The sequence below is a fragment of the Thamnophis elegans genome, chromosome 2, assembly GCF_009769535.1.
Source record: "Thamnophis elegans isolate rThaEle1 chromosome 2, rThaEle1.pri, whole genome shotgun sequence".
NCBI lineage: Eukaryota > Metazoa > Chordata > Lepidosauria > Squamata > Colubridae > Thamnophis > Thamnophis elegans.
The window spans coordinates 40,479,957-40,491,979 of NC_045542.1; the positions used below are offsets into that span (position 1 = coordinate 40,479,957).

At 40.0% G+C, this 12,023-nt stretch overlaps 1 protein-coding gene across 3 annotated transcripts in view; it reads left to right on the forward strand.

Moving 5' to 3' along the window:
- The window catches only part of MAP2K6 (mitogen-activated protein kinase kinase 6), a 120,943-nt gene extending 110,078 nt beyond the window's left edge, over positions 1 to 10,865 (forward strand). For all 3 annotated transcript variants that reach the window (XM_032209993.1, XM_032209991.1, XM_032209994.1), the window contains exons 11-12: positions 7,848 to 7,893; positions 10,545 to 10,865. In XM_032209993.1, the coding sequence (XP_032065884.1) occupies positions 7,848 to 7,893; positions 10,545 to 10,622 (124 nt within the window). In that variant the 3' untranslated portion in view covers positions 10,623 to 10,865. The remainder of the gene's footprint in view (positions 1 to 7,847; positions 7,894 to 10,544) is intronic.
- The last annotated feature ends 1,158 nt before the right edge of the window (positions 10,866 to 12,023 follow it).

The window sequence follows — 12,023 nt, forward strand, 5'->3', positions numbered from 1 at the left end:
ACCCTGGACGCCGTTAAATTTGCCTCCAGCACTCTGGCCATGTCAGTCACCTCCCGACGCTTGTTGTGGTTGCACAGTTGGCAGATGGACAACAAGGCCAAATGGAATTTGGCTGTCGCTCCTTACACAGGTGCTAATCTTTTTGGGGAATCTCTAGATCCTATCTTAATAGAAAATAAGGATAAGAAGAAGGTCCTTCCATCCAATACCAAAAAGTCAGACACTCGCCCTGCCCCCTATTGTAGGCCCTCCTATAGGGCACCCGAGCATGATCACCAGCAGAGATACAACTCCTTTAGACCAGACAGACAGTTCCAACGCCCATCTTACCAGGACCGTAGCAGGTACCAGGGCCAGTCTAGGCGGCCCTTTCACGGAGGGGGCAGCCGTCCCTTCCGCAGGGGGAAATGACTCCAACCCAGATCTTCCCATAGGCGGCCGCCTGGCTCACTTTGCGGATCAATGGGACTGGATCACCATGGACGCCTGGGTCAGATCCATCATCAGGCTCGGTCTGCGGCTGGAGTTCCTCTCCACCCTGTCACAGCCCTTCAGAATGTTCCCTCCCTCCCGGGACCCGGAACACCGACGCTTAATGTATCTGGCTATAGATCATCTTCTCGACATTTGGGTGGTGGAAGCTCTTTCCCCAGCGGAGCGCGGATTGGGCCATTACTCCAACCTGTTCGTGGTTCCGAAGAGATCTGGGGGCTGGAGGGCAATTCTGGATCTCAAGCGCCTGAACCAATGTCTAGTTTACAGGCGCTTCAAAATGTTGTCCCTCAGATCCATTCTCCAGGGGATCCATCAGGGGGATTATTTGGTCTCGGTAGACCTAACAGAGGCCTACCTTCACGTTCAAATTTTGCCAGCCCACCGCAGGTACCTGAGGTTCTTACACGAGGACCTCCACTATCAATACCACGCCCTCCCCTTTTGTCTGGCCTCAGCTCCTTGCACCTTCACAAAGGTCCTCGCAACATTGGTGGCTCACCGGTTCTATCAATACATCAGAAGCAAAACAACTACTATTAAAATTAGGATGTCATGGTTTACTTTGATGGCAATAGATCATAATACAGGAATACTGTATACATATGGTAAATTTGTTATAAGTACAATACTTTGTACTGATTTTTTAGTAGATTTTCTTTTTGCATTTTCTATATTTTTTTTCTCTCTGCATTTTGAATTTATATTAAGTTAGGTACTTGGTAATGTTTGTTAGAGCAACTCAGTGGTTAAGACGCTGAGCTTGTTGATCAGAAAGGTGGGCAGTTTGGCGGTTTAAATCCCTAGTGCCGCGTAACGGAGTGAGCTCCTGTTACTTGTCCCAGCTTCTGCCAACCTAGCAGTTCGAAAGCACATAAAAAATGCAAATAGAAAAATAGGAACCACTTTGGTGGTAAGGTAACAGCGTTCCATGCACCTTAAGCGTTTAGTCATGCCTGCCACATGACCACGGAGACGTCTTAGGACAGTGCTGGTTCTTTGGCTTTGAAACGGAGATGAGCACTGCCCCCTATAGTCGTGAACGACTAGCACATGTGCGAGGGGAATCTTTATCTTTAATGTTTGTTAATAATAATTCATGATAGATAGATAGATAGATAGATAGATAGATAGATATCAAATTCTACAAAAAACATTATCCATATAGCATAAACCAGGTGTCCCTAACTCCCAGTCCTTAGACCAGCAATGGGCTGTGGCATGCCAGAAACCGGGCTGCGCAAACAAGGAAAGCCCCATCTATGGGATGTACACAATACCACACCCTCTCTGATCCAGGGAAAACCTCTCCATGGAACCGGTCCCTGGTGCCCAAAAGATTGGGGGGTGCTGGCATAAAGCATCTTTGGAAAGCAACAAACCAACAGACATTAGTCTACAGCAAAAGTGTTTTCAGGATGAACTTGGATAGGATTCAATGCAAATTTTAAAAATAATCCATTTTGTCCACGCACGGTCTCTCCTGTCAGTTTTGATAAGCCAAGGCAGCGTGTGCATATGCGACTATGTGACTCATCGGCTTTTGTTATTACACAGCAGAAGCGCTTCCGTCCACCTGAGCTCTGTGATGAAGCAGCAAGAGATTATCAGGAAGTACCCATTCAACAAGCATCCTTATTTCTTCCGGGCCTGATAAATCCCAGCAGAGGGTGTGTGTTTGCTGGAGCTGATGAACACACTTGGCTTTCTCATAATGTGGCTCTTTATGCCTCCTTCCCCTCCATGAACTCACGTGTATGTGTCAGGATCTTTTTCAAGTTGCTCCAAGCATCTTCCCCATAAATACCCTGCCAAGAAGAGAGTGGCTATTACATCCTGTCTTCAAAGCTTTTTTTTTTTTTTTTTGGTGGAAAGAGACTGAAATAAACAGTCTTTTTGCCTCTTCATCTCACCAGCCCCATAGCCCTCAAGTGTTTCCAGCCAGCCGTTGTAGTAAAGCTATTTTCAGAACGGAGGATCTTCACAAGCATGAATAATAACAAACTCCATATTTAGTCAGTAGGTTAAATAAATTGAATGTAGAAGGCGAGCCTGCCCTGTATTTTAGAGCCAGTAATGAAATGTTAGATGCATCAGCTCAGCGCTTAGTCAAATATTTGAAGACCAGCATTATTGTGTCAGATTTGTACCTGTTTCCACAAGGCATCTTTTAGAACTGCAATTTTCAAAGAGAGAGCCATTAATTCTTTTACAGAACATAGGTCATAAAACTTATCTTTACTTTCCATCCTAAGCATAGCTTGCCGTCCTAACTTCTTTTTATCCTTTATACACATGAAAGTGTAATTGTAAACTCACTGGGGAGATAGTTCTGAAGGCTTTTCTTGCTGATTACCCTGATATCTTTAATTGCTGGGCATGAATACCTGTTATAAGCAGACCTGCTTATATAACTGGCCCTGGAAGTTAGAGCCTTGCCCAATCAGGATTCCATCTCATAGGGTGTTGAGTGGGTTTGGGGGGGGGGGGGACATGTATGCCTACGTTTCTGCAACAGATATATGGGCCACACTTCAGCCCATGGTTATCAATGATAGGAGAAGCTGCATGGCTGAGTGATGCCACTTTGCTCCCTGGTAATGATGGTAAATGCATCATGGTTCTAGTAGATAGGTCAAATTTGAACAGCATTGACTTCATGAATGAATATAGGACAGAAGCTAGAAGTCATCCTCTAGAACAGGGGTGTCAAACTTGATTTCATTGAGGGCTGTGTCAGGGTTGTATTTGACCTTAGGGGTGTGTGGGGCATTGCCATGCTGGGTGTGGCCAGCTCGATGTCACTCGTGTCCATGCCACCTGTAGCAGCACAAGCGCTCTGTCAGTGAAAACAGCATTTTCTTTGGCAGAGTGTTGCAGGAGGCCGTCTTATATATGCAGCCTTCCCGAGCTCCGCTTTTGCTGGCAGAGGCATTGCGGGCTGATCCTTCACTGTTCCCAGGGCAGCCCTAGAGACCAGATCTAAGCATCCCATGGGCCAGACCTGGCCTGCGGGCCTTGAGTTTGAGACCCCTGCTCTAGGAACTCAAATAAATACTGTTCCATATCACCTGCATCAATTGTGAAAGACATGCAGGGAAAAAGAAGAGACTAGAAGAGCTTTCCATTTAGTATTGCTAGATGTCTTTGGTCTTAATCAACTGCAAGTCCAAAATCACAGCATACATTAGTAATGTGCCAATCAAGTAATTTTGCAAGGATCTACTCCTGGATTTCATGTAGAGGCAATCCTCGATTTACGACAGTTCATTTAGTGACCATTCGAAGTTAAAACGGCACTGAAAAAAAGTGACTTGTGACTGTTTTTCACACGTCCATTACAGCTTCTCTGTGGTCATGTGATCAAAATTTAGATGCTAAATCAACCGATTCATGTTTGTGATGCTTGTAGTATCCTGGGGTCACATTATCATCTTTTATGACCTGACAAGCAAAGTCAATGGGAAAGGCAGATTTACTTAACAACCACATTACTAACTTAACAACTACAGTGATTCACTTAACAATTGTAGCAATAAAGGTCGTAAAATGGGCAAAATTTACTAAACGAATGTCTCGCTTAGCAACATAAATTTTGAGCTTAATTGTGGTCGTAAGTCAAGAACTACTTGTATAACCTTTTCTTAAAATTAGGTCAATGCAATAAACTACCTTTCATGCCAGATCCTCAATCCAACTATGATATTATTGTCTAAGCGGGTGGGTTAGTCCTTCCTAACTTGATTGAATATGTATCATAAAAACTAGAGATCTACTTTAACATTTTATTTCATGAGGAAACTTAAATAATTATAATCAGTTTTAAAATCAGAACAGGATAAAATTTGCAACAAAGAATATTACCAGGGAACGAAAGAAATAAAATTTGCTGTAGTTCAATGTAATTTTGTTTTCTCTCCCTCCCCCTTAGTCTTGGCATTAAATTTATTTGAAAGTTATGTTGACGATAAGTAATTAAGCATATGAATATCAATATTCATAAAAATGGTACAAATACTGTTTTAAAGTTTTGGTTCTGTGTTTATAATGTATGGATATTGTGATGAATATTAGTAGATAGGTTGAGAGCTTCATGCAGGGAGATGAAAGATGGTAGCAAGAAATAATGTTGCCCTTCCCTGAATTTGGTGAAACTGACTGTTGTGAAGTGTAAGAGATTAACACATCAATTTTTTCATTAAAATCAATTGTAGTTTTTAAGAACACAGCAACATTTTTTGTTATTTCAATGGATAAGAAATTGTAAACTGCCAAGAACCAGTAATCACAGATTCTTTTTCTGAAAGGATTGAACAAGTAGTGATAATCTAGTCACAAGGGTTACTTTGATTTAAAAGCAGAGTGGTCAGTTGTTCGATCCAAATGAGTTTTACTTTTGCGCATATAACGGTACTCTCGAGCTCTGTATTAAGAAGCGGAACATAATAAAAAATTGTGAACTGAGAACCAATGTTAATTACAGCAATCCATCCTGCTGCAGTTTATCTGAAATTGAAATTTTCTTAATTTATTCTAGGTTTTTGGTTTGCATAAAGTCAAATGTAGCTCTTATTCTCATTTTTAAAATTTGGGAGTAATGTCTCTATTGGAGTAAGTAAAATACCTCGGTTATCTTGCATCTTTTATCAGTAATGGTAAAGTAACTCATATCTATAGATGTTTTACCCAAAAATCTATTCTGTTCATTTTGTGTAAGATGTAAAGCAATCTGGTACCAGTTTCTCAGTTCCTGGCATTGTTTATATTGACTTGGCAGATACAGTATTAAACATACAGAAGATACCAAGATACCAAAATTGCTGATTTTCTTTCACCTTCACAAATATTAGCAGATATTAATAGCACTTGAATTGTTGTTTTTGACTAGGATTTGAATGTTAGTTCTTCAGATTCTTCAGGTCCCTATTAAGGACTTGGCTTCTTCTAAAAAGCCTCATTAGGCACAGTTTGAAAAGTTAATAAACTTGTTATTGCAGGACAGATAGAAACCATATATTGCAGTCACAAAAGTCAAAGCCTTAATATGTCTGTTATAGAGTTCAGATTCTAAACTCCAGGCTGTGGGCAGAATTAGCCTGTAATGCTGCACTTTAACCACTGTGTCCCCAGGGCTCATTGGATATGTGGCTATGGTAATGGCCTTGGGAGGTGGTCAAACTAAGTTAGCGTAACATTTCTTTCTAGCTTGGGAACTGCTGGTTCCTCCTCCTTCAGCTCATTTCATACAGAACTTCCCTTTAGTAAAACTGGTCATAGCTGTTATTGGCTGGGGATTGCAGGGGAATGTAAGCTAATTAACTTTGTATAACTGAATCCCAGTGGTGGGATTCAGCCAGTTCACACCTATCCGGGAGAACCGGTTGTTAACTTTCTAAGCAGTTCGGAGAACCGGTTGTTTGAAGAAATTTTATTTTTTTTCCAGTTTACAGGGCTAATCCTGTAAGGAAGGCAGGAAGAAAACATTCTGGTGTTTCTAGCCTAACCTTTATTGCCCTACTAACAGAAACTGCCTCTCAGGTTAACCCTTATTACATTGTAACAGCTAAGGTGAAGTGCCCATCGACGTGAGTGATGTTGAGTTGGCCACGCCTACCCAGTCACATGACCACCAAGCCCCGCCTATCCAGCTGGTCTTTAGGGCAGAGAACTGGTTGTTAAATTATTTGAATCACACCACTGGTCCTACACCATATAAATGTATGATTTATTAATTATGAAGAGTCTTGGTATGGAAGATATCCAGCAAGGTAAGGGTATCCATTTAAAGCCAGAATGTATGACATAAAGTAGAAGGGTTTCCTTATTTTCTGAATTACATTTTTGGAGGTTAAAAAAAAATCCAACTCTAAAAATATTTAGCCAGTAAACTAAGAAAATGAGATTCTGGTTGCCATATTGAAAATTTTAAGCAAGCCAGAAATTTTTTCAGCATTAGTTGTCTACACAATGCTGTCTAGCAGCATTTTTTGGTTTTTTAAAAATGTTTGACATTTGTTTGTTAAAGCACCAAATAACTGGCATAATTTCTCTTTTACATTTAAAACTATTTTTGGTTAAACTTGAAAACTCATAAAACTACACAGTAAAACATTCACCAAGTACATAAAGCAGAAGCCAAGCTTTATTAGAAATTTCCACATTATATTATTTATAGCATAAAAACATAAGGATGATATTATCATGAAAGCAGCCATTTAAAAAAATGAATAGAAACCACTTTTTTAAATTTTTTGCCATGCTGTGGATTATATTGACCTCTATTGAAATGCCAGTTTTGTAAGCAGAATTGAATTCCTATTTTAAAATCAATTTAATTTTCAGAAGTTTCAAAGCAGTTGCCACTGTGAATTCAGAAGGAATTTTTAAAAAGTTTTCTTTTTTCCTTTCCCCTAGCCCAGTAAACAAAATTAAAGTCTATGAGTAGCTTGTATAATGTTACCTGGGAACTACATTCTAACTCATATTTTGTTTAAAAGGAACAAAAATGAGCAAAAAGTCTTCCTTTAAAACTTGTTATAAAATCAAATGAATATGGTAAATCACATTTAATTTGTATGGATATGATGTACCATCAGTGGATACTTTTAAACTTTACTTTAACCTCTTTTATATGAGATTATAAATTATATTAGTGTTATTCTGTCTTACTCTTGAATTTGTAAACTCAAAGGTACAGACCATTTTTGCTTGAAGAAGCTACATTTATTCCATTTAGTTGTACTTCAGCCAGACACAAATTAGATTTTACATGTGGAATTTAATTTCAGTCATAAAAAATCTGCCCTACTGCTGTGCTTGTGAGATGTGGTTACTGCATATATCCTGCTGATGCTTCAGAATTACGGTTAGAGGGGGTATGCATCAGAATGTATATTTGTTGTGCTATTGAATTTGTGCAGAATAGTATGATTGCTTTTTTAAAATGCTCATAGAACAGCATTCTATATCAGGAATCTCCAGTCTCTGGTCCACACCATGCCAGAAACAGGGCCATGCAAACAAGCGAAGCCCCATCCAGGGAGTGCAGGCAGCACACAAAACTACGCCCCTTCCACTCCACCAAAAAAACTCTTTCCACAGCAACAGCCCCTGATGCACAAAAGGTTGGGGGCCACTCTTCTATACTAAAATAGTGAAGTCTTTAAACCCCCTACTTTATTTGACAATTTTGGGGGGAATTTATTTATATTGTTGATGACTTATTAGTTTGGTTAATCTCTCCATCCGGTTTTAGAGAGATCTATCTGTTAAGCTTTCATTGGGTTAGATTGGCATTTGGCTGTTGCTTATATACTGAATGTAAAATAATATGTATCTTTCTTTTTCTTTCAAAGCTTGAAGAAAAATTCCACAGAGAGACCTACATATCATGAGCTAATGGTGAGTTTATCTTGTTGAATTCAAGTGTAATATAGATTTCACTCATGCTTTTGAATAAAATGAGGAAGCAAGAAGAATAGTGCCATCCCAATATTTCTGTTCTCTGCCTTCAGCCTTTACATAGCCAAAAGAAATGCCAGTTATAGAGTTGGTGCCTGTAGGACCATGTCTTAGCTTGCACCTAGTTCTCCCTTGTTGTCTGCCGACCTACCGTATTTTTCAGAGTATAAGACGCACCTTTTTTCCTCTAAAAAGAGGCTGAAAATCTGGGTGCGTTTATACACCGAATACAGCATTTTTTGCCTCCTGAAGCCCCGCCCCTTCACCCAAATTGCTGTGCATACCCTTATGGAGGCTTATAGAGCGCTGCTGGGGGCTGGGGAGGGCAGAAATGAGCAAAAAATGGGCCATTTCTTGTCTCCCCCCGCCAAGCCCCCAGCAGCGCTCTATAAGCCTCCATAAGGCTATGCATGCATTTTTTTTGACAGAAAAACGGGCCGGTTTTTGCTCTTTTTTGCCCCCTCCCCCAGGAGGACTCTGCAACACCACCACCACCCCCGGCCAGGGCTATTTATGCCTTTTATTTGAAAAAAAAAACCGTCCCCGTTTTCGCGAAAAAAGGCCGTTTTGGGGAAGTTTGCAAAGTGCAAAACCTTTTTTTTCCCTTTCAGAAAGCTGTTTAGTTAGAGTTATTGATGAGTTTTAAGTGCTACAGGTTGTCAGTGATTTCCTTCTCCAGCACATGTTTAAATACACCTGGAAACATCTACCTACCTACCTACTCTCTCTTCCTACTTACCTACTGTATTTATCTCTCTCCAGTTGTTTCTTCTCTATCCCTTTATCTACCTACCTAACTACTCTCTCTTCTACCTACCTACTATATTTCTCTCTCTCCATCCCTCCCTCCCTCCCTCTCTCTCTTTATCTACCTACCTAACTACTCTCTCCCTCCCCCTACCTATCTACTGTATTTCTCTCTATCTCTCTCTATTTCTCTCTCTTTATTCCCCTACCTACCTCCTACACTCTCCCTCCCTCCCTCCCTACTGTATTTCTCTCTCCCTCTCTCCCTCTCTCTCCCCCCTCCCTTTATCTACCTACCTACGTAACTACGCTCTCCCTATCTGCCTACTGTATTTCTCTCTCTTTCTCTCCCTCTCTATTCCTCTATCTATTTACCTACCTACTTCTTTTTAAAATAATGCCTCTTCAAAACCTGGGTGTGTCTTATACTCTGGTGTGTCTTATACTCTGAAAAATATGGTATATCTGAATGCAGAACACCCAGGCACAATTTTGAAATCACTGAATGAGGAAGGAATGGAGGGGAGGGGAGGAAGGAAGGAAGGATTCCCCTTCAAAGGCTAGAGTTGCTTGATATGATGTTTTATGAATTAGCATCAGGGATGGATAGCAATAGCAATAGCAGTTAGACTTATATACTGCTTCATAGGGCTTTCAGCCCTCTCTAAGCAGTTTACAGAGTCAGCATATTGCCCCCACATCTGGGTCCTCGTTTTACCCACCTTGGAAGGATGGAAGGCTGAGTCAACCCTGAGCCGGTGAGATTTGAACCGCCGAGCTGCAGAACTAGCAGTCAGCTGAAGTGGTTGCAGTACTGCACCCTAACCACTGCACCACCTCGGCTCATTCATGGATGAATCAGTAGGTTTCTAATCCAAGTGATTTTTGCTTCTGCTTTTCTATAAATTGAAATACACAAACATACATATGCGCTCGCTCGCTCTCTCACACACACACACTCACTCACTCACTCACTCATATGGAAAGTATGAGCTCTGCTTTTTATTATTGCCACAATTTTCAATATGCATAGTGAGGTATCTAAATTTTTGGGAAAGGTAGCTTATCAAGACTTTCCAGTGACTTCATTATGGAGTAATATATCAGTATTCTTTTAAAAAAAGAGATATGAGGTTGTGTTTTTAAAAACAAACAAACAAACACAACCTTTCTCTATTTTGCCTGTGAACCTATTTGAGTTATTGCTGTATTAACACCTGTGTTTCATTGGAAAACACAAAAAATATCTACAAGGGCAGCAATAACAGTGGTCAGCAGCCTATAATGAAATGAAACATAGGAGGCCAAGTGAACAATACTGCCTGAACCAGCAGAAGTCAGTAAATGTACTTTTGATGCGGAGTAGGAAACAGTCGATGGAGGTTGAAATCTCAGTAGGCTAAGGGCAGTAGAAAAGCAATTGTGAGTTTGTTCCCTCAAGAAACAATATCCCATACTTGCATTGTGACAACCAATGCCGACTAAGCACTCAGTCACTATGCTGAAAAGTTTTTTAAAAAGTCTGTGGGAAGCCTGCAAACTGATCATGAGGGGAATAAGGTCCTATTATAGCACACCAGTTTGGTGTGATGCTTACAGCTCCAGTCTAGAAAGTGAAAGACTGAGTTCAAATCCTGCCTTAGCCATGAAAGCCAGCTGGGTGACTTTGGGCCAGTCACTTTCTCTCAGCCCAACATAGGAGGAGGAAAGTGTGTTGTATGTTCTCTGCTTTGAGTTATTTGTAAAAATAATAAAGGCAAGATACAAACAAACAAATTAAAAATATGGGTTTTTTATTGGGACTTTTTGTCACCTTCCACTCATTGTTTTCTTTTCTTTTTTAGCAACACCCCTTCTTTACCTTTCATGAATCCAAAGAAACAGATGTGGCTTCTTTTGTCAAACTCATCCTGGAAAACTGAAAAAAAGGACTTGTACATTATTTTATTCTTTGATGGACTGGTGGGATTAAGGAGGAAGGGGTCATGGTAGGACAGCCTTCATTACAGGAAAGCCAGAGGAGAATTTAACTGGTGGCCATTTTCCTTTTTTTTTTTTTTTTGTAAAATCCTAATCTCCTTCCCTTGAAGGCTTTTTTAAAGGGTTCTTTGGTATTCATAGTGATATAGAATGAACTGATTAGTGAAATGAATTTTAATAAGATTGTCAACCATAAACAAAACACAAAACAACGAGTGATTTAAATGATGATATTTTAGGGCTCTCTAACCAACCTCTCAACTAGCCATACTTAATTTTCTGTCAAATCAGATTTCTTTTGTTTATGGTAATAGGTGCTACGGTAGTAATGAAGTTCGATATAGAGTTATATTTTGTCCTTACTATTATTTTAATATTTATGTTAAGCGCTTGATTTTTAATAGAATTCTTGTTTTTGTTTTTATGTGAGACAATGGACAATAATGACAGCTAAAACACTGAAGTTACAGAAAAGAGTATTTATAGTGCTTTGTAGGAAAAGGAAGAGGCGAAGGCATGGCCCATTTATGACATGGATGACTAATTTACATTGAAATAAGAGTTTGGTTTGTATGTTACTCCAGCAATGTATGAGGAAGTCTACATCATTCCTTAGGATATGTCTGAAGATTGTTTTGGCAAGAACATCAGCAGGATGCAAAAAGAAAAAAAGAAAAAAAATGATTTGTTGGATGAAATTATTATTCCAGTGGTTTGGTTTAAAACTGCAGTTTCTATAAACAATTATATCTTTAAGATTAAGATTCTATCTCAGTATCAGGCTCTGTGGGATTAACAGTGGCAGTGATGTATTTAAAAGCTAGTGGAAAATCAAAAGCACCTTTAGACATTTGATTGTTGCTTAAATAATGACGTTTCTCTAACTCACGGGTGTTAAACTCGATAGTGTCACGTGACGTATCGCAACATATCACAGTGTTTTTTGCCTTTACAGAACCAGAGTGGCCCTGACGCATCAAGTCCGCAGGCTGCCAGTTTGACACCCCTGCTCCAAATCATGGCCAATCAAGGAAGAACTCTGTCCCTATTGGCTTAGGAGAGAGTTTTGTGCCTTTGAATGAAAAAAAAAGGCTTCACAAAGGAAAGTGGGACTGAGGAGGCATAGAGATATGGGTTTCACAAAGGGGGGTGGTAATCAAGAAATGAGAAAAGTTTTACTAGTTTTACATTCTTCTGAGAACACTGAGCTTGCTCTGGACTCTCAGGTGTCCTATAGTGGTCTTCTTTTTCACCTACATGAATCTATTCTCCGCAGCCAGCTCACCATGACCAATCTGCCACGGCCAACTCATCATGGACAACTCGCTGCAGGACAACTTGCC